Source organism: Besnoitia besnoiti, chromosome IX (assembly GCF_002563875.1).
Source record: "Besnoitia besnoiti strain Bb-Ger1 chromosome IX, whole genome shotgun sequence".
NCBI classification, from domain to species: Eukaryota; Apicomplexa; class Conoidasida; order Eucoccidiorida; family Sarcocystidae; genus Besnoitia; species Besnoitia besnoiti.
Genome location: NC_042364.1, coordinates 548,656 through 569,540, shown reverse-complemented (window position 1 = coordinate 569,540; position 20,885 = coordinate 548,656). Strand labels below are relative to the sequence as shown.

Sequence of the window (20,885 nt, the reverse complement as noted above, 5' to 3'; positions counted from 1 at the left end):
TCGTAGAAAGGGAGGCCGCTGGCTTGTCCTGCGAGTACCGCGCTAGGGCATCCGTTCCACGTCTTTGTTCTATTCGGCGCTACATCCATGCCTTCTCACTTCGGCGGCATCGCTATCTGTGCATAGATAAAGGCGTGTCCCTGGACGCTTTTGCAGCTTTTCTCTCCGCCTCTGCACACGGTCATGATGCATTCCTGCTGCAGCGCATGTATACGTCGAATGAGTTGCTTGTGTATCTGGCCGTTGGTTTCCCATGTGCTCCCCGGTGTCTGTCGCTTTCTCTTCAGGGGCGACGCCGGCTTTACTTCAACGGCTTCCGCTTCATTCTCTGGACAGTTGAAGGCATCGTCTACTCCTTCATCATCTTTTATCTGCTGCAGGTAGTTTGTTGTGAATCGTATCGCGACCGACCTTCTGGGTCCCGTTCCTGGCTCGTCTTCTTTTCATCGCGCCGGCGTATCCACGCTCTTCGCGTTGACTTCCTGAGTGTCGGTTTCCTTCTTTTCAGCAGGGTACAGATTTTATCTTTCTCTTCCAACTTTCACGCCTGGCTGGGCTCGTGGCGTCTCTGTGTCGCCTGTTTTCGCGGACTCGATTTTCGAAAGCTTTTCCTAGCTTTTGCAGACGCCCGCGCGGTATGTAGGCCTAGTCGGCGTCTCATTTTCACGCGTTTTTTTTGCGCTGCATTCAGGCCACGTGGATGGACGGCAGCACCTTCGGGGACGGCCAAGTTCTGGGCTTCCACAGCTACGGCATTCTGCTGCTTTTCAGTTCCCTCCTTCAGTCGAACCTCCGCATGTGAGCAGCGGAAGAGGGAGAGAATCTCGAGTGTAGACCCGTTGACGTTCACTTCCGAGGGTGCCTTTGTGTCGTGGAAATCGTGGGAAGAACTCTTTTCGTTTATAGGGGAAGGTGGGTGTGGTCGGGAACGCGTTACGTTCCCCAGTTTTCTTTGTTTTCGTAGATGAGGCCAGCTCGCGTTCTCCCCTTGGTGTTTATGTCCGAATCACATGTTTTTCATTCGTTGCCGTTCGCCGTCGGTCTGACGTTTCTCTCTCCCATTCCTGTTGTCTCGAAGTTTCTGCGGGCGTCCTGCCATGCGCGGGTCCTCCTCGATCCCGCGCGTTGGCCGCGATTCGCTCGAAATCGCTTCCGTTGTGTGCTCTGTCGGGTCTTCAGAATCTTGGAGACCAACCTCTGGACTCCGACCTTCCTCTTCACCACCATCTTCCTCTGTACACTCATGTTCTTCCCAGGTAAGCTTGTGTGCTCCGCTAAGAGCGCCCGCGGGAGGGGCAAGGGCACATGCGAGACGCTGCTGAACTGACAAGCGTTATCTATTTTCGTGCCGTCGTGAGTCCGGGGAAGAAGGCGACGTCCTCGACCCATTCGCCCTTCGCTCTCGCGTGGAGTAGGGTGCGTGGCTTCTGGCGCTCGCTGGAGTTTCATAGTCGCAGGCGGGCGCACCTGCGGCCGTTGGGGAGCGCTCGCCGATCTTCCAGCGACTTCTCAGTTGCTCTCCAGCCGTCGTCTCGTGCTGAGTTGCATTCGCAGTCCCCCCTCTGCCAACTGTCTCCTGCAGCTGTGCTGCTGTATTCGCTCACCGGATGGCCGCGGCGCTACATGGAGCTCGCCGGTCGCGTGGTATTCAACTGGCCTATGCTGTACTTTCTGATCCCACTGTGGATCTCCATCGGTGAGTCCTCGAGTATCGCATGCTCCCCGGCGCTTGCCCGCTGCGCCAGGACCCAAACGATGCACACGCTGTTAGCACAGTGTATGCGCGGGTGTCTGGCGTGGTACCGCAGTTGGGATCGAACCCGGCTCTTGCGAGTCTGCCACAGTCTTTCAGGGTTTTGCAGCGGTGGGGAACTTGGACTGCGCTCGCGCGTTCTCGTCTGTTCGCGGCGTGCGGTGCTTCCTCGGTTTCTTCTTTTTGACTCTGATGTGGCGGACACCCTGCGTGAGAGCCGCTTCGTCACGGTGCCTAGATTTTCAACCGTCTCTGCGCGTCGGTGATCCGTCTCTCTCCGCTCTCTCTCTGCGTCTCTGTATGGCCGTGCCGTGCGCCGTGCCTTCCTCGTTTTCAGTTTTGTCTTTCTCTTTCGCGCGTCTCGCCTGAAGGAATCCGTGAGCAGGGGGGTGCTGTGGCGAGCTGTCGACGACGGGTCTGTCCACACGTTTTCCACACCCACGTCATGCGGAGTGTCTTGGTCTGTGTTCAGGCATCCTCGTTCAGCTTCTGCTGCAAGTTTTTACTTCCTCCCTCTTCCCGAATATCAGGTGAGGAGGTGTCTCGGTGCTTCCTTTCGCTTGGCTGGTTTGATCTTCGACTCTTTCGTCGTCAGCGGGTTGTTAGGAAGGCTTCTTCGTGTATGGAGGGGAGAAGACGGTTCGAACGGCCGAGTGGTTTTCGTCTCTTTGCTGGGGTCTTCTCTGTGTGTCCGGCGTAGTGTGCCGAAGGAGCCTCGATATTTGTTCGACGGTAGTTTTTGGGCTCCACCTGTCTCTCTTTGTGTCCGCACATGTGTTTTTGCTGCTTTTCGCCTTTTTCTGTTGTTCTCAGTGGAAGCGTGAAACAGTACCTCGCACAGAAGCAAGCGGACGTCGATGCGCGCAGGAAGTCGACGAAACTCCCGTTCAGCCATCCACGTCCACGTCTTCTGCCGGGTAAGAGGGGTCGTTCACTGTCTTCCAAGCCCAACGCACGTCTCTTGAAGTCCCAGCCGCACGCGGATGACTGTCGACTCATTTCTGTTGCTACACGCTACCCGAGATATGCCGTTACACACACTCCTGTAGAGACTTATCAGAGGTTGCGGGCGCGCCTTGCCCTCTCCGCCTGAACAGACAAACACGCATGCCCGTATGTTTGTTCAAGCGTGCATCAGATTGCGCCTGAACACAATTAGGCTCGCGTATAGACGACAGCTCGGTTGTTGCCGTGTACAATCGTTTAGGCTTTTTTTTTGGCGTACGATTCTTTTCCTGCTCTGCGTGCTGCGTGAGGCGCTCTGTGGACGGTGTGCGCAGGCGGTCACGACGAGTACGGTTGGTTTTGCGGAATGGGTTCGTGTTGGAGCCTGGCGAAGCGCGTCGCGTGGCTGGTGGGCGGCTGCTTCTGCGTGCGCACGCCGCGAGTCACGCAGGACCCTCTCGGCTCTCACGAGTTCGGCGCTGAGCTCCGCGAGCGCTTCAATCCGCTCCGACACAAGAGTGTCGCAGATCGCCTGCCGCCGCCTCGTCGCTTCCGCATCAACGAAAACTTCTTGTCCTACACCGGCGCCGCTGACGAAAAAGGTAACTCTCGAAAAGTGAAAACAAGCAATCTCCGCCACCGTGGCTTGAATTTTTCCCGTCGAGCCTGCTGCGTGGGTGTGACGTGGCTCCGCGGAAGCGGCGAGGAAAAAGCAGGATCTTTTGGCGTGCGGGAGGGGGGGACGGGGGCCATGCAGGCGATGTAGACATCAGTTTCCAGCCGCGCGGGGAGGGATTCGGGATGTCGCTCGCACCGTTTTCTTCCTCTCGCTCACGTAGCGGGATCCTTGCGCGCAGATTTCTCTGCCGGGGACTTGGCGTCCAGACGAGAGCTTATTGCTGCGGGGCTCCACGGCTCTGCGTGTGGCTTTCCTTGTTCGCTGCTTGAGTCCTCAGCTGTGTCGTCTGCTTCCTCGAGCGCACACGCCTTGCTCGCCTATCGATTTGATTCCCTGTCTCTGAGCTGCGCTGCGCCTCCTTGTGCCTTCTCGTGTCCCGTGGAGTCATGTGCATTGTGTTTGCCCTGTTTTTTCCTCCGCTCACGGACTTCTCGCATTCTGCGTGTTTCCAGCCGGAGAGGGAGCACAGCGGGAAGCGGGCGCGAAGGGGGCAGGTGCCCCCGCGGGCGGGCTCGCGCCGAGCACGGCGGGCGGCGGGACTGGGCGCACGAAGTCGGTTTTCGGCCCTGGCGGCGCAGGAGGCGTCATGCCGATGACAGACATGGCTGCGGACTTGGAGACGGAGAACAGTCTCTCGAGCAATGGTTCAGACCAGGAGAAGGCCGGCGACAACAACACTAAGCTTGTCAAGGTGTCGCACCTCATCAACCGATTCACCCTCCGATTCAAAGACATGCAGCTGGAGGCTGACTATCAAATCCACAACAAGAAATCCTTCCTTAAGAGGCTCGTCCCTTGGTGAGCTGCGGCCTGTCGCGCAAGCAGGCAGATGCGACTTCCGAAAATGGATCTGAATTACTCACTCAGTTACAAGACGTATCTGCTTACACGTGTCCGTGTCCACGGCTGTACATCCACGAACGAAATGCGTGAAAACGAAGGGAATCGACCGCGACGCAGAATCTGCGTGTTTATGTTCCGGGGCGGGCGCGCCCATCGCCTCGCGACGCTGAGTTCTCGCCTCTCTCTCCAAGTTCCTTCGTCCTCATATGTCGGGCTAAAAATACCATGTGTATAGGTCTCCATGCTCGCATAGTATTGAGCGAATTCGTAGCGGCCTGAGGCATCTGGTTTTCCTTTGTTGCTGTGCATACATAAAACGCGGGATGTCCCAGCATTTCATCGTGTGTCGGCATTAACAGCCAGGTACCAGGTATCACTTCGACTTTGCGTATTCGCCGCGCGGACTCGTTTTTTTTCCAGGTACCGCGTGATTTTCGTCTTGATTGCGCTCTACGAGCTCCTGAGTTTCCTGACGGAGTATTTCATCGACAAGCACTGGAACCCCCGAGGAAGCCAGATGCAGCGTAAGTGCTCTGATCGCATGCGTCCTTGGCTTTCTCTGTGCATGTGGCGCCATCAGCAGACGAAAACTGGGAAGCAGTCAGACAAAGTTCTGGCTCTTCCTTACAATAGGCCCTGACAACACATTCCTGGTGTCTATATTCACACGCTTATATAGCTTTTTGTCCTTACCATTACACGATCGGCCTTTTAAAATTTTATTTTGGGCAGTACTGGAATGGAACCAATACGTATGCGCCTGTATACATATATATATATATTTTTTTATATGTAAGATTACATTTATTCAGGGCATGCGCATGTGCAGATGACGTTTTTCCCGATTGATTTTCTATCGTTTTCAGCTTGGATGTGCCTGCCGACTCTGGTTGTTGGCCTTGGCTTCGTGGCCACCGTCGTCTGCACGTTCTACGACTTCATTTTCCTCGATCACTTCTCACTCATCGTCAACTCCATTGTCTTTCTGATGGTGACCTCGAACGTCGTCTTCTACGCCACTTCAGTAAGCCCCAGGCGCCGTGCTTCGACGCGTCTGCACCAGCCAGCAACGCAGATAACATCGATTTGCAGACATACTTATCTATACAATATATGATATATGCATTTCGTGTATGAATTCACGTATGCCAGTCTTCTCTGATATGTGTGGCGTCCGGCGCTGAGGGTAGAGAACATCCAATGTTTCGATACGTCGTCAAGAATGTCTTTTCGTTGCGGCTCCTCGTGCCCCGTACCTGCACGAGAGGCATTGCTGCCTTCTGAATTCAGCAGATGTTTGCATATTGATTCTGCTCTCTTGCTGTAGCACTCTATCTCTAGTCCTATTCATATATATATATATATATATATATATGTTGTTTATGTGTGTATGTGAAGGACATCCGCATGGGTGGGGGGACGCTCGCGTATCTAGCTCTGTTTGAGTGCACCGATTTATTTTCTTTTTTGCGCGGTGTGTGGATGTGCAGCACGTCGACGGGACGTTGACGTCAGTTTTGTTTCCGGTCTTCACCTTCGTCATTCTGCGTATCTCCTTTCTCCAAGCTGTTGTCTGGAACGTGCTCTTCCTCATGATTACGATTGCGAGGTAAGCACGCACGCGGAACCTGCCATCTAGACGTCAGTGCGCTCGCGCGTAAGTCCTTCTTCAAAGCTGCTTCCTCTCTCTGCCGTGTGTGCAGGTTTGTGATCGACAAGTCCTACCTCCCGACGCTGAGCTTCGTACACTACCTTCCACTCTTCATCGGTGTTGACGTCTTCGTTGGTACGTGGCGCCTCCACACGCACCGGAGACACACGCAGTGCGCAAGCCTCCGCGGGTGCCCGCGTGATCATCTGCGGAGATATATGCATTCGTAGTTCTGCTTATTTATTCATACAGATTATGCAGGCGGAGCTCTTTGGGGTGTCTCACTGTGGCTGCATCCTGCAGTTGTAGGCGCGGGCGTGTGTCATATTGAAAGCGGAAATCCATGGCGTGCAGACAATCGTCAGATGCGCATGATCTGTGTTGCCGCCGCAAGTTTGGCTCCAACGGTTGCGTTCTTTGGATCGCGGCTTTTCGCAGGCTTCGTCGGCTACCGTCTGGAGTACAATCAGCGCAAGTCCTTCTTGCTGGACTATTCAGTGGATGCGTCGCGCCGCAAGCAGCGCGAAATTCTCAACACCATGCTGCCTGCTTTCGTCGTGGACCAGATGATCAACTCAGAGCTTAACGATGAGGGGTGCGACTGACATGAAAACTCGCGCCTCAGGAAATGCACACGCGCCTATTCGAGCTTGGAATACACGTATATACCCGTTTTCTTAGATGCGGGTGCGGCCCTGTGAGCGGGCTTTTGGATCTCTGCGTGTGTAGTTTGCTTTCTGTGCCTTCCAAGTCGACAGAGATTCGCTACCGGATGCGTTGTCCTCAGAATTCCGACTTCTCTCAAGGCCGAAGATAGAGGAACCGTGTCCGTCATTTTCTGCGACGTCTACGAGTTCCAGCAAGTCGTCGCGTCCATCGAGCCCACGCGCCTCGTCGAGGTACCTTCGACTTCGTTTCTTCGCAATATTTCCACCGACGACGTTCGTATATTTTGTCATCTGTGGAGAGGGAGGCTGTGCGAGCGAATGCATTGATTCCCTTCGTGCCCGGAGCGACGCTTGTCGCTGCTCAATCGCTTTTAGAAAGCATTCGTGCCCTGCGTCGCTGGGGTCGCGTTGACTGCGGTTTAGGGTTTTTTCTGGGTCGTCTGTTGGCCTCTGAGGCCTACGAGACACGAGTTGCGTCTCCGCCTGCCTCGCCGCGGGCCGCCTCGCCCTCAGCTTAGATAAATATGTGCATGTATGTATATACATGTATGCTTGTGTGGACAAGGCTCGTTATTCAGGACGCACGTCTGTATACGGATAAATTTCTGTTTCCTTTCCTGCGCTTTCTGGCTGTCTGCGGCCCTCTGTTCGCAGGTGCTGGACTCTCTCTTCCTGTGCTTCGATAGAAGCGCAGAGCAGTTTGGATGCACAAAAATCGAGACTGTCTTTGAAACCTACCTTGCAGGTAAGCCCGCTAGGTACTTTCGTCGAGGAGCACATGCGCCGCTTTCTCCACAAGGACCGCACGCGCGGCGCCTTCTTGTCGCTTGGGATTCCAGCGAACATAGGTCACGCCGCCGCTCGTCCAGCTTGCTTTGCATTGACCGATGTGTGCGAGTGCGGTTGTGTGGCGATTCGCATGGTTGCTCCACGCGTGTGAGTTGAGTATGCCCACGTTTTTAGAATCATGCAGACGATTATTCGAGTCGCGGCCAGACACGTAGTTAAGAGTATATTTTTGTTTGTAGATGTGTGCAATTCGTTTTAAGGATCTAGAGGTCATGCATGCGTTGCCTGCGGGGAGCCCGTGTCTTTTGGACCCCACATTTATATGTTGATTTCTCTGCTTTGCGAGCTCGTACTCTCTCTGTTTGTGCGATGCTTGTGCCATCGATTCCGGACTTCGTTTACGCTGTTGCATTTGCAGCTGCGGGTCTGCAACCGGGCAAGGAGGCCTCTCCGGCCTCATCTCAACAAGACGCCTGCGATGCGCTAGAGTAAGCGTCTCCGCCATTTGTTTTTCGTATGGGTGCGGAGACATTTTTTTGCGAAAAAAAAAATTGCTGGGGCTTGAACCCGTGTCGGCTCGTCTCTTTTTCTCCGCCGTTTCAGTGGTTCCACACATTCATCGTCGGTCTCTCGAAGGCTGACGCACGGGTGTAGGGTTGGACCGATTCAGGTAGATACACAGTCGGATTGAGAGCATGCGTGACCTTGCCGTGTAGCCTTGTAGATGTGAGCGTGCATGTCGCTGTTGTTCTGCTTGACTCAGCATGGCGCTGGCGATGCTGGAGGTCGCGGCACAGATTCGCTACGAAGTGAAAACCAGCAATCAGGGCTTCCTCGGGGGGTCTGCGAGCCACGGCAGCGGCGCGTCTCTCGCCGGCAGCCACGCTGCCGGCAGCACCGACACCCCGCGAGGCCTTCCCGAGCATCGCCACTCCCTCCAGCAACACCCCAGCACCGGTACGCAGTGACTCGCGTTTGGCGGCATGGGAGATAGGTGCCCGAACATGCACTGACGCCTATATATATATATATATATATTCAGGCATAGGCATAGATACATACGTACCTACACACATGCATACATACATACGTATTTTTTGCCTCGCTGAGACTGCTGCATGTCTGATCGCGTGCCGAGGTTCCACGGAGTAAAGGCGCATGTCTCTCGATGGCTGTCTCGGAACATACTATATATATATATATATATATATATGCATACAAGCACTTGTATGTACACGTACGTAGGGACATCTGCTTGCTGAGGTATGAGGTGGTGTTTTGTGATGATGTGCGGTTTGGAATGGCGAATGCCAAGTTCATTTTCCTCTTTTCTGTTCGCAGTAGCCATGGGAAGCCCGATGAGCAGCCGTCGCTTCAACCGCCAGAAGACAGGCAACGTCCTCCGCACTGTGCTGCAGTCACGCCCGCAGCGCATTCGCGTGAAGATCGGAATTCACTCAGGTGCGTTCTTCTCTCTTTTCTGGTTTTTGTCGATGATGCGAACGAGCGACAGCGCTGTTGTCTACCTTACTCTCTTTTTACATCGCGTGCGGCGAGTGTGCGGCTCGATGGCATCTCCTTCGCTGTGGCCTGTCTAGCATTCGACTGTTTCAGCGTAGAGTTTTTTTTCCCTCTTGTCTCTCTTGATGCGTAGACGCACTCGTCTGGTGGGTGAACAGGGAAGGGAGTCGATTGCGTATTCCGGGTTTGCTCAAAAGAATAGCGATTTGCGCTCTCTTTCATTTTCTCGTTCAGGACGCGTCATCAGCGGAGTCGTGGGAGCGAAGAAGCCTCAGTACGCGCTGTTCGGTGACACTGTGAACACAGGTGAGATGAAGAAAGACGAAGGGAGCATTCAGGAGTTGTCCGTGGCATATCGGCGCCTCTCTCGCCGTCTGCTTCCTCTCCAACAAAAGGAATCGACTTCACTCAGATCCCTCTATTTTTGAGATGTTCTGCTGTGCATGAACATATACACACAGATTTACTTAAATGTGTATATATATTGACATATTCTAGGAGCATCTGCACTGGAGTGGTTGGCACATTATCCGTTTAGGCTGCGTGTGTGCTGAAGCGGATGCATGTCTTTCGGGGCGTGGTTTTTCCTTTTTTCAGCGAGTCGCATGAAGACTACGGGACAACCCGGCTACATTCATATCTCCGAGGACTCCTACGAACTGGTGAAGGGCGACGACACGCTGGAGTACGAGCCGCGCCACACAGAGGTCAAAGGCAAAGGGCTCATGAACACGTTTCTCCTCGTCCGAGTCAAAGGTGCGTGGCCTCTCTAGCAGCCTAAACCGCTGAACCCCAAGCCTTGCGTAGGTCGGAATGGATATGGATATTTCTTCAGCTGTGTACGCGTTTGTATGTGTGTATACGCGCATGCATGCATGTACGTGCGGTGTAGATGTCCAAGTCGATGCTCTGGCATCGAGGGGCGACTGTGGAGATTCATGAAGGTCCATGGCGCGCACTGGGCTCGATACGGCAATGTATATATATATATATATATATATATATATTAGGGTTTAGGGTTATATATATATATATATATATATATATATATATATATATATATATATATATATATATACATATATGTCCGCGTTCTAACTTTTTTCCCTTCCACATGCGCTTTGCTTTTGCGGTTGTCGCGTGCCGACAGGTTCCCCTTACCCACACTTTGACGAGCAAGAAGGCAACGGATCGACCGACGGATTGTCGGAGTCTGGAGGTAACCACTTGTAACATCTTTTCTTTTTTTTTCTTCACTTCGTCGTTGCGGTGTCGTTTTGCGTGGTCACGATTTATTGAAGTCACCCCAACCCATTCGAGTGTGTTGACTCGCTTTCTCTGGCGTTCTCTAAAGGGCCGACTGAGAGCGCGGCTGCCGTGTACAGCGGTGTCTCCGGCGTTTTTTTTTCCTTCGCAGCCGCGACTTGCTTCCGGACGCGAGGAGAATGGATCGTTTGTATGTGCTTCCCGCGTTTCGCCATATTTTTCCGCGCTTTGTTGAGGCTCGGCTTTCCCGTCTCGCCTGCGCACTGCTCTCTTTCCTTCCTTCCCCTCCCTGCGGGCTGGCGTTCCGCCCCGACACTGTCGTCGCGGTATGGCTGTGGATGTCTGCGCCTGATGTCTCCTTTTGCGCTTCAGGCCACCGAGGCGAAAGCCGGTGCTCAGACGCGTCGCGGCGGCTGTCTGCAGGCGAGCCTTCCGCCGATCCGGAGAACACTCGCGCGGTGTCGCGTTGCCTCTCCGACCATTCCCTAGCCATCGATGCCGACCCCGCAAGCCCCCTGGAGACGGCGAGTCAGGGACCGACGGCGAGCCAGCCGTCGTCGCCGGTGAACGACGGGTTCGGCGGGACGCAGGCGGAGACGAAGGCGTTCTTCGCTGCGGCGCTCCAGGGCGAGGGCGAAATTGTGGAAGAGGCTGTCGAACAAGAAGCCGTGGACGACATCGTCGCGCACGCGACCGCGGACGTGCGGCGCGTGCGTCCTTCCGCAGGCGAAGAGACAGGGCAGCCAGACTCTGCTCGCCGCGAACGGCTCTTCCAGAGCGCGGAGGCCCACGGCGCTGTCCGGCCGCAGCGGAGACTCTCGCCGCTCCGCCTCGTATGTGGAGGCACCGGAGGCGGGGCTGCCGACGAGTCGCAGAGTCGTCGAGACGCTGGCAGCGAGTCGAGCGACGCCGATGTGGAGACTGTCGCGTTGCCGTCTTCGCTGGCCTCTTCGTCCTCTGGATCGCTGCCGCCGGACTCTCTGCGCGGCAGCCACGGCCCTGGCCGTTTCGCCTTCTCTTCGCAGTCGTCTTTTGCGTCTCTCTCCTCCTCCTCCTCTGCGTGCGATTCATGTTCACGCTGCGCGTCCTGGCGATCCTCGGGGGCCTACGCGCCTGTTCAGGCGCAGCCGCCTAGAGCCAGCGACTCGAGATTCGACTACGATGCTATGTCTACGCGGCAGCTGCTGCGCATCTACCAGCGTCAGCAGAAAGTCGCGAAAGTCATGCGGTGGATTGACGAGGAGCTGCGCGGCAACAAGCGATACACCGACGGCGACGTGCAGGAGAAGACGCTCAGTGCTGAGAACGGAGACGCGAAGGCCGCTTGCGGCAGGACGCCCGTCTCAGGCGCAAGCGAAGACTCCCAGGACTCCGACGAGGCCCGAAAGGCGCGGCTCCTGGAGCGCATCAAGCGGGAGCTTCGGCGGCAGCAGCAGGAAGAGACCGAGGCGGGGTCCCCCGGCGGCGCCGCGGCTTCCGGCGCGGGCCAGAGCGTGCCTGGGCGCGAGAAGGCGCCGGGCACGCGGTCGGAGAGGACCTTCCGCAGCGAATTCGTCCACGGGACGCCGGCGCCCGGAGGCGAGATGAGCAGAGAGGCACACGCCGACGAAGACGGCGCCCGCGACGACCCTCGGACCGTGGAGCAAGCGCGCTCAGCCTCGCAGATGAGCGACGCGGGAGGCGCCAATGGCCAGAAGGTGACGCTCGCGCACGACGCGGAGAGCGGACGAGAACGAGGTGAGAAACAGAATGCGTGGGGGAACGTCTGGAGCGCCGCGAGCGCACCTGCGCAGGACTGCTGTCTGAAACGCCTGCGGGACGCGAGACGCCGGAACTGCACTGTCTGGTGCGTGATGGGTTTGTGGCGGTAACCAGCGCTCGAGTTCCTCAGGGCGGCGGCCTCTACATGCCGGGACCATGAGACTGTGTCTGTTTTTAGTATACGGAAAGGCGTCTTGATTATTGAGGCCGGCGATAGCGTTGGCGCTCGCTAGCAAACAGTCAGGGAACGGCGGTTTTTTGTTCACAGCGTGTCGCGAGAATGCACAGCCAAGGAATGACGGTTGTCTGTTGTTGTGAGCCAGAGACCACGAATCGCATGTGAATTCAAGGAGCCGTCTGCCGTGGGCGTGTGCTTTTTCGCAGTTCCCGCGGACGCGACACCTTTGCCACGTCTCACCAGCCGCAAGACAGAACCTCTTGTGGCAGCAACTGGAGGCGCACGCCCACCAGCCGCCAAGGCAGACAACTCTCCTTCGAAGGACTCTCAGAAATCGGCGGGCTTCGCGTCCTTCCTCTTCTCCCCTTTCAGGTCAGACGTGCACGGCTGTGGAGTGCCTCAGTCCGCGCAGACGCTTCACACGCAGGGGGGGAAGTCTCCAAGGCGATGTAGATACAGCTTCGCAAGCCTATCCGTATATATATACATATATATACATATACATATATATACATATATATACGCAAGCGCATAGATCAGCGCGCAGCGCGGACGCTGTCCCACTCTTTTGGCAATGTGTTGACGACTTGTGATAACCACGCTTGGCGCACGCGGTCCGCAGGTATCCGAAACTGTAAGCCGTTGTTAGCAGGAATACTTTCATATACAATAGATATGTATATATATATATATATATATATATATATGCGTCAATAAACGCTCGTTCGCGGCGTAGCGAGCGTTTGTGAGAGGAGTCACTGAGTGCGCAGCACAAGATGTCGTTCTTCTGACCCTCGCAATCGGTCTGTTTCCTTCGTCGCTTTTCAGGACGCGCAGTTCAATGGAGAATCCGAGCAAGGTAGATGTGTGCCCAAATGCGCAGACGGACAGGCACGTAGAAAGCAAGCCTCCCGTCGCCTCTTCGGACGACGAAGACTTGGGTGAGTACATGCGCTGGGAACGAGCGTCCATCAGAGCGGGCACACGCATTCCTAGTCCCACAGCGCCTCTAAAGTTGAGAGTATCATATATATATATATATATATATATATATATATATATATATATATATATATATATATATATATATATATATATATATATGCATTGTGTGGCGGAATCAGACGCGCATTGCGAGTAGATGTCAGCGCAGAGGGCCTCTGGTGGGCTGTCAACGCGTGAGCCCTTCACCCTTAATCTCTCCAAGCATCACGCTGCGTAAGTATACTTGAGTATATTTTGATTTATTTTGTTTTTATTTACGTGTATTTATGGAGTATCGTGGCGCATTGCCGTGCGTTGCGTGTTGTTCAGTAGAGCAGAGCAGAATGACGCGAATCAGCGTCTCGAGTGAGTGGCTGCTGCTCAAGTTCAAAGACAAGAACCTCGAGGCGCGCTACCGGACGCATTTCTACAACAACAAATCGAACATCAACACGATAGAGCAGGCGCTGATCATCTTCCTCGTAAGGATATGTCGGTCCGCCGGGTCTTCTCTGCACCACGCGTGTTTTCACTCGTTCCGCCCGCCTTTCTCTTCTCTCTCTTCGCCCCTTCTTCTTCCGTGCCTCTCGTTTTTTCTCCCTCAGTCTGTATCTGCTTCTCCTTTCGCATGCGTCCGTGTTGTGCTGCGTCCTTACGGTGCGGCGATTTACGCTGCGGTATTTTTTGAGGCATTCTTGCCTTGGTCTACGTGTTTGCGTTTCCCGCTGCTCGCTGCGTGGCGCCGGGCGGCTCACTTTCTCCTCTGCGTATCCGGTCGCTTCTGCTTCTCTTCAGGTCACCTTCTGCGTTCAGACGCTCACGCGCTTGGCGCTGCCACGTATTTACGTGGTTAGCCCTGACAAGACACTCGATCTCTACGTTTGCACAGGCCTTTACTGGGCTGTGCGCGCGACCTACACGCTGGCGGCCTTCGCGCTATGGATGCTCTTTCACTACAGGAACAGGAAAGAGGTGAGGCGCGGTCGAGGCCTGAGTGACGGCCCTGAAAGCCGCCTCCTGCGCACGTGAATGCACATCGTTTTCTCTCTCGTATTCCATGGAGCGGCTCAACTGTTTGTCTGTGTGCGTCGAGGAGGCTGACGGCGTGAGGTTGTCCGACACTCAACTGGGGTCCCTGCAGCCTCTCTCTGTGTGGCGCGTCTCCGCGTGTTTCTGCGTGTGTGACGTTCGATGTGTGCCTGCGGAGGCTTTTTGCATGTGTGTCTGTATCGGTCTGCGTGTGTGTCTTCAGGTGGCCAGCTGCTTGGAGCTGCGGTGGATGGTGTTTTTGCTCAATTTGTTGTTTATTTCCGCCTCTTGTGTCTTTGCGCTGTCGAACTCGTGGGGCGTGTGTGCACGGGACGACGAGGACACCGCGGAGACGGTCGAAGCTGTGCTGGAGCCTCCGACGTCACCTGCGAGCGGCGGCGCGGCGCGGAACCTGCACGCGCATGCGCGAAGCCTTGCGGACGCAGACTTCGACTCGGGGGGAGACCTCGCCTTCCCCTCCGCTGGCGTCTCTCGGGCGCTGCGCATGCTTCAGCAGAGCCGCAGCCGCACGGACTTCTTCCCGTACGCCACCACGGTTGCCGACGCGCCCACGACCTTCGAGGAGACCGACAACAAACAGTACACCTACTGGTTGCTTAGCGACACGATTGAGCTCTTCTTCTACATTGTTATCCTCCACCACAATACAGGTGAGGAAGGCGGCGCCGCGACGAGGTGACACTCGCGGAGGAGAGATTGCCAAGTTGGGATTATCTGTATAAACAGACGTCGGATTTCAGCGTCACGGTTGTCACGTTCGCTTCGAAGTGGGGAGAGGGAGCTGGCGTTCAGCGGAGGGGAATGTAGCACGCAGAAGAGACGCGATCCAGCGAACGCGGACTGGGCTGAGACAGTCTGCGCTGCGAAGCTGCCTTCTCGAGTCCTTGGAAAGAAGTGAGTCCGGCAGTCTCTTTTTTGTTTCAGGCCTTCTGTTCCAAAACTGCATTCTGGTTGACGTGCTTCTGATGACGATGAGCTTGACCTTCATCATCACCACCGCGAAAGAAACGGCGTCCACGGTCAGGTACGCGAGCGAATCCACCGCAGCCAGAGATGAAGCAGAAACAGTCACGACTTCTCCAACTCTCGAGTGCTTCACCCTTGCCGCATTCAACCCCAAAAGTCAGGTTTTCACGCAAAAAAGTCTCCGCATATAACCTCAAAACCGTGTAAATCCGTGCTTGTGGAAGGGACTGCGCAGAGCGGTGCCGCGGGCGTGTGCATGTTGTCTGGTGATGTGTCTCGTTTGTGATTTGATCTCTCTGGTTTCCACTATTTCCTGTGTTTCCTCCGCAGTACAATTGCGACATTCCCTTGCTATGTCTTCTTCAACCTGGTAAGTACCCTGGCCTCGGATCGATTCGCAGCGTGAGTTCAGCAGAAAGGTTTGTAGTATGTCAGTGTAGCCAATATATGAATATGCATGTATATATATGAGGATTTGTCTTTGTTTTGGCGGCATAGAAGGGTCTCAGCTGCATGTTGTTCTGTTTTTATAGGTTAGCGCGTACTGCAAAGAGTATATTGATCGTCTAACTTTCTACGTGAACGAGCACGCTAAGACCACAGAGAGCCGCGCGACGCAGCTCCTGAACGACATGCTTCCCAAGCAGGTGAGACGATGCGCTTCTAGTCTCGCGTGTAATTCGTTTCGTGATGTGAGCGAGGAGCTACGACGACCTGTATATATAAATATAGTGTTAGATCCATATGCGCATCGCTTCCAATGTGTGCTATGTTTCTTTCTGTTTCCCTCTCTCTCTATATGTAGATATATATATATATATATATGTAGATATATATATATATATATATATATATAAATATGTATGCGTAGATCATGTCTGTCACGCAGCTACAGAACTTTTTTTCTCGAGTGAGACCGTCGATTCGCTCGGAGTTGGTGAAGGATTGCGTTTGAGGCCACTTGTTTTTCTTCAGGTCCTGGAGGAGTTCCAGCAAGACAAGCTGAAGCTCGCTTACCTCCACGAGAACGTGACGTTTCTCTTTGCTGATATCTGCGGGTTCACGAGTTGGGCGAAAGGCGTCGATGCGTGCGAGGTGCGGCTGAAGGGAAGCGAGAACTATGCCTGAGCATGTTCCTGTCCAGTTCGCGTGCGGCGTTTGCTGAACGATTGTGTTGTTTTTCGAGTAGATGCCCGCGGTGCTCTTCCAGCGCCGAAGACCGAGCCAGGCGTGTCGGTGTTGTTGCGTTTCTGCTTTCTCTCTCGTTGCTTTTTTCTTGACTGTTAACCGTGTGTGAAGTTCTCGCCATTCACCTTGTCTCGGTTCTGCGTAGCTCTTTGGTGCGTCTTTTTTTGATGTATCTGCACTGTTCTTGCGACGCTTCCGCGTTCACTTCCCCCCCGCCTTCGCGTGTCGTTCGCGTCTTTGCTCTTTTTTGTTTCTTTTTTCGCTGTGAATTTTCTTCATATGCACGCCTGCAGCTCTGGCTGCTGCTGTGCCTCAGGTCGTCACGATGCTTCAAAAGCTCTTTGCGAAATTTGACAAAGACAGCACAAAGTTCGGCCTCTACAAACTGTGCACAATCGGAGACGCTTACGTCGCAGTCTCTGAGCCCGTGACTGCCGAAAATGCCGTAAGCAGTCTCGAGTATATTTAGGCGTATGCTATTGTATGGTGATGTGTGGTGGATGTCGTCCCTCGCCCTTTCCATATATATGTATACCTGTTTAATGGGTCGTTTTTTGACTTCGTCTGTTTCTTCCAGAAAGGTGTAGTTGCGTCGCTTTGAGGTTTTTTTTTTCAGCAAGACACTGATCCGCGCGAAGGCATGTGGCTGGTGCTGGAGATGGCGAAGGCGATGATCAGCAATATCCTCGAGGTTCGCGAGCGGCTCTGCATTCCCAATCTGAACATGCGTATCGGTGAGTCGCCGCTGCTTGGAGGAATTTTCTCTCTTTCTAACGCGGAGATCTGCTGTCGGGTCCGCTAAACACGTGCGAAATTAGAAATAGCGCCATCACTCGCTGACGCGGATCTGCCGTTGTGGCCTGTGGAGTTCCAATCTAAAGAGATCGAACGACGCTGACCGCGCTTTGAACTCTCAGTCTCCTAGTTAAAGTGATTCATATATATATATATATATATATATATATAGTTATATAGGTGTTTCCGAACGTATCAGTATTTTGGCACGTGGGTTCGCATGTGCGCGCACGACATTGCTTCCCTTATATAGAGGCACACATATATACATATGCATGCATGCATGTATTTTAACTTACAGGTATCCATGCGTGTGTAAATATGACTACGTATCTCGGTTGTAGATTCAGCTGCATGCAAGCCGCGCTGATCTTCATGTTGGCCTGTATGTGTGTGTGTGTGCTCCGCGTGCAGGTCTGCACTACGGCAGCTGCGTAGGAGGAGTCATCGGGAGCGGCCGGCTGCGCTACGACTTGTGGGGAATGGATGTCCTCACAGGAAACATGATGGAGAGCAACGGCGTGCCGGGAAAAATCAACGTCTCGGAAATCCTCAAAACCGAGATCGAAAAGGGCTTTCCAGGGTGAGTCGGCACGCGTGCATTTTCCAGTCTTCTAGATTATATATATATATATATATATATATACCTACGAGTTGGCATATAGCTTTTTCGTGTGACTGCTTGTGAGCGCGTGTTTTGATTACTCCGCGAGTGCGGGCTTGCTACAGGACGTGCGCCCGCATCGCAAGGCTGCGCGCGTCCGCGTGCGTTGCAGCGAGGAGTGAATTCGTGCAGAGGAACGGAACCGGTCGCGGGCTTTTGGTATACCTCCGCTGATTTACGCATACTGCAGATATCGAGGTGGATGGATGGGTGAACTAAGTTGTTCGGCGTCTTGCGAAGACGAGCGAAGCTGATCGCGTGTGGGTTGTGGCATGTTTCTCTGCAGGGAGTTCGTTTTCAAGTTCAATAAGCGAGTAGCTGTCCTGCAGAGTACCGTCGATTCGTATCTCATTCGACCTGCGTAAGTCCGCCTCCCTCGCCTGCGGTTGGCGCTCTCGGGAAGCACGTCTTCGCGTCACTTCTGTTCTATCGCTCAAGCCTGAAGAACCAGATGAGTTCACAGTGTCAACGGCCATCACGGCAGCATCACTTTCCGACGCGACTGTCTGCTCAAAGAAAGCATTAGCAGTTCCGTCGCCCATGCCTAGGTGCGTGCATTCGGGATTTCCCGTCTGCGTACATCTCTCCGCTAACGTGTGGTGTGTCGTCATTGCGCGCCTCGGAAGCTGAACTGCGTTAGCTGGGAGTCTCTTTTCTGTGTTTTCTCAGAAAGGAATTCGATGAAGACGAAGAACTCGCAGCCAGCGTTAATATCGCTGGCAGTTTGCCAGGCGCGTCGATGGCGGCGGGCGGCGGCCAGGCTCAACTTCAGCAGGCGACTTCGAACCTGCGCCGTGATGGAACCTCGTAAGACATCCGCGAATGTCTCCTTTTGAGTGCTCGAAACAGAAGGATGAAGGCCAACACCTGATATATATATATATATATATATATATGTATATGTGAGTTTGAGTCTGGGGTGTTTTAGTTAAGCGTCTCCGCTTTCGTGGTGCGCTCCTGGAGGGCTTCGAGGTTGCGATCTCTTGCGAATCTCTGCACCGCGTGGAAGACGTACACTCACATAATCCTTTCCATACACGCTTCCAGTGCCTGCCGATATTGATCTGATGTAACCAGGACTTCCGCGAACGAAATGCCGAGCTGTGTGCGGACGGGGACGAGCCGCAGCTCTCCTGCTGGTTATGCATGTATATAAATATGTATGCGTACACGTATACGGCGTGTGGTTTAAGGGGACGTCTCTGTCGTATGTGTCTGCTTTTTTCAGTCTGCGAGGCAACTACCGGCGACGGTTCACCATCTTGGGTAACGCGCCTCGCGTCCTCGGCCGCCGGCACTCGCTGAAGGGCAGTCAGCCGCTCAGCGCCGTAGCATTCGCGTCGCAGGTAGGCTCACGCTCGCTCTAGAGCTGACGGCAGCAGCTGCGGCGTCTTTGCTCTCCTCTGCAACCGTGCTGTGTTCCATGCAAAGTTCCAGGTATCTCTGCTGCGTACGAATGTCTAGCTGTGTGTACCCGATGTCCGGTGGAGGACGCGTTTCATCGTGAAGGGTTTGCGTCATGGGATCGGACACACAAGACTTGACAGGCAGGAGGAACGCGTTTCGATGTGGAGGTTTGTCGACAGTCTTTCTGCTCGGATTGACACGCATGCAGGATTTCTGGCTTTTCCGATTTTTGCTGTGTAGGCGGACCTGCGCGTGGCAGATGAGCACCGTGGTCACGCCGAGGAGGATTTGCAGATGCGCTTAACGGGCATCCTGCAGCGTGAACAGACTTCGCAAGTCGGAGAAGAGGTTCAGGACGGCTTGCGGCGGCTTCGCGACGAAATCGAGCGTGCCGGTGGTAAGTGAAACGCAGCTGCAACGCCGTTCTGCGGTCCGGTGAACGCCTCCTTTTTTCGGCTCATTCGTACAGCTGTACAGATATGCATGTGCATGCATAGGTGTACTAGTCTTCGAACATGCACGTAGGTAGACGCGTGTGCGTGTGAAGACGGAAAGTGCGCTTAACTGCAAACATGAGTTCGAGTCTTTTACTTCAGCCGGCGTCCGCCGCGCGTGCTCGCCGTCGCTGCCTCGGGGACCGGATGAGTTCAGGCGCGGTCTTGTCAGAGTCGCACTTCGGTTTGTTGAACACGAAAATGCAGAGACGTGTTTGTGTATATCGAGAGATATGCCGGTATATGTGTTCGGTGATGATGGGCCGTGAGGACGGCGTAGTCTTAAATTTCAAGCGTGTGTGTGTGGTGTGTAATTTTGCTTTCATTCAGGCTTGGGACTGGATGTGTCTCCGTCGGACGTCGGCTCGGTTGCAGGGTCGCGGAAGGCCGGCGCGAAAGACAAAGAGTGACTGTCTTTTAGTTTGAATTCTCGTTTGTTCTTTCTATCCTGCTTGTCTGTCTGGCATCTGATGAGTGCGGTATCTGTGTCTGCATTATCTTTTGAACTGTCCTGAAATGCTGTCTGAAATTGTCAATTTCTGCTTTCCGTTGTCGTACCGTGCGCTGTCGTGTAACCCCATACATGTCTCGCTTTTCTCGAGTCTAGCCCCTCCGAATTCTCGCCTCGTGCATTCTACGCCCCGCGAGTACTTTTCTTTTTTCTTCATTGCACGCTCCGCTATCTGGTTCTCTCCGCTCCCCAACAGCGGGGCCGCGAGCGCCGAGCATTCTCCTGTCAATGAACACCACCGGCAGTTCAAAAGATGTTTCGAGTCCCTTATTCTGAGTCGAAAGACGCTAAAGCTGCTCAGCCGTCGACTCCTGAAGCTTCAAGAGGCGTCGGACACGTGCCCGATGGCAGTCTGCAGACCTCGCACCCTCGAGAAACTAGGTCGCGTAGACAGTGTGCTGAAATTTCAGCGGTGTGAGTAGCCGCTGGCACTTGAGGCACACCGAGTTTTGCCCAAGGGCTTTAAATTCCCTCGGCAGAGGCTTGTGTGTCGAGTGAACAGAAGCGGGTCGCGGGTCTTCGCGTACAGTGGAGCCTGTGTTTAGTTTCTCTGATGCGCCATGAAGGGGGGCGAATCGTCTCGTCGGATCTCGAAGCGCGGAGCGACGAGAGTGCCCGCGAGAAACGGCCTCGTATTCTGCTCATTGCGACCCAGCGAAAAAAGCGATCGTGAAGTTCTCGGGAGAAAAGAAAACCGCGATCAGGGCTCTCCCGCATTGCGTGATGTCGTGCGCCGAGGACGTCGCCGCTCTGTCATCGACTCAGTGCAGAC

At 54.3% G+C, this 20,885-nt stretch overlaps 1 protein-coding gene across 1 annotated transcript in view; it reads left to right on the top strand.

Moving 5' to 3' along the window:
* BESB_012570 (uncharacterized protein) overlaps positions 1 to 20,012 on the top strand; it is a gene marked incomplete at both ends in the record, with an annotated part of 36,117 nt that extends 16,105 nt beyond the window's left edge. Inside the window, 40 exons of the mRNA XM_029359987.1 lie at positions 288 to 380; positions 692 to 798; positions 1,180 to 1,256; positions 1,583 to 1,696; positions 2,226 to 2,283; positions 2,567 to 2,670; positions 3,034 to 3,300; positions 3,830 to 4,175; positions 4,641 to 4,744; positions 5,087 to 5,244; positions 5,711 to 5,829; positions 5,924 to 6,006; positions 6,310 to 6,466; positions 6,659 to 6,770; positions 7,194 to 7,284; positions 7,747 to 7,816; positions 8,092 to 8,285; positions 8,670 to 8,789; positions 9,084 to 9,155; positions 9,447 to 9,605; positions 10,000 to 10,068; positions 10,488 to 11,852; positions 12,261 to 12,426; positions 12,883 to 12,995; positions 13,372 to 13,520; positions 13,834 to 14,010; positions 14,291 to 14,413; positions 14,669 to 14,738; positions 15,013 to 15,112; positions 15,385 to 15,424; positions 15,588 to 15,701; positions 16,030 to 16,149; positions 16,559 to 16,684; positions 16,859 to 16,976; positions 17,452 to 17,620; positions 17,988 to 18,062; positions 18,371 to 18,508; positions 18,930 to 19,047; positions 19,349 to 19,505; positions 19,933 to 20,012. Coding sequence (XP_029216654.1) covers positions 288 to 380; positions 692 to 798; positions 1,180 to 1,256; positions 1,583 to 1,696; positions 2,226 to 2,283; positions 2,567 to 2,670; positions 3,034 to 3,300; positions 3,830 to 4,175; positions 4,641 to 4,744; positions 5,087 to 5,244; positions 5,711 to 5,829; positions 5,924 to 6,006; positions 6,310 to 6,466; positions 6,659 to 6,770; positions 7,194 to 7,284; positions 7,747 to 7,816; positions 8,092 to 8,285; positions 8,670 to 8,789; positions 9,084 to 9,155; positions 9,447 to 9,605; positions 10,000 to 10,068; positions 10,488 to 11,852; positions 12,261 to 12,426; positions 12,883 to 12,995; positions 13,372 to 13,520; positions 13,834 to 14,010; positions 14,291 to 14,413; positions 14,669 to 14,738; positions 15,013 to 15,112; positions 15,385 to 15,424; positions 15,588 to 15,701; positions 16,030 to 16,149; positions 16,559 to 16,684; positions 16,859 to 16,976; positions 17,452 to 17,620; positions 17,988 to 18,062; positions 18,371 to 18,508; positions 18,930 to 19,047; positions 19,349 to 19,505; positions 19,933 to 20,012 — 6,192 coding nt within the window. The remainder of the gene's footprint in view (positions 1 to 287; positions 381 to 691; positions 799 to 1,179; positions 1,257 to 1,582; positions 1,697 to 2,225; positions 2,284 to 2,566; positions 2,671 to 3,033; positions 3,301 to 3,829; positions 4,176 to 4,640; positions 4,745 to 5,086; positions 5,245 to 5,710; positions 5,830 to 5,923; positions 6,007 to 6,309; positions 6,467 to 6,658; positions 6,771 to 7,193; positions 7,285 to 7,746; positions 7,817 to 8,091; positions 8,286 to 8,669; positions 8,790 to 9,083; positions 9,156 to 9,446; positions 9,606 to 9,999; positions 10,069 to 10,487; positions 11,853 to 12,260; positions 12,427 to 12,882; positions 12,996 to 13,371; positions 13,521 to 13,833; positions 14,011 to 14,290; positions 14,414 to 14,668; positions 14,739 to 15,012; positions 15,113 to 15,384; positions 15,425 to 15,587; positions 15,702 to 16,029; positions 16,150 to 16,558; positions 16,685 to 16,858; positions 16,977 to 17,451; positions 17,621 to 17,987; positions 18,063 to 18,370; positions 18,509 to 18,929; positions 19,048 to 19,348; positions 19,506 to 19,932) is intronic.
* Positions 20,013 to 20,885: the final 873 nt, after the last annotated feature.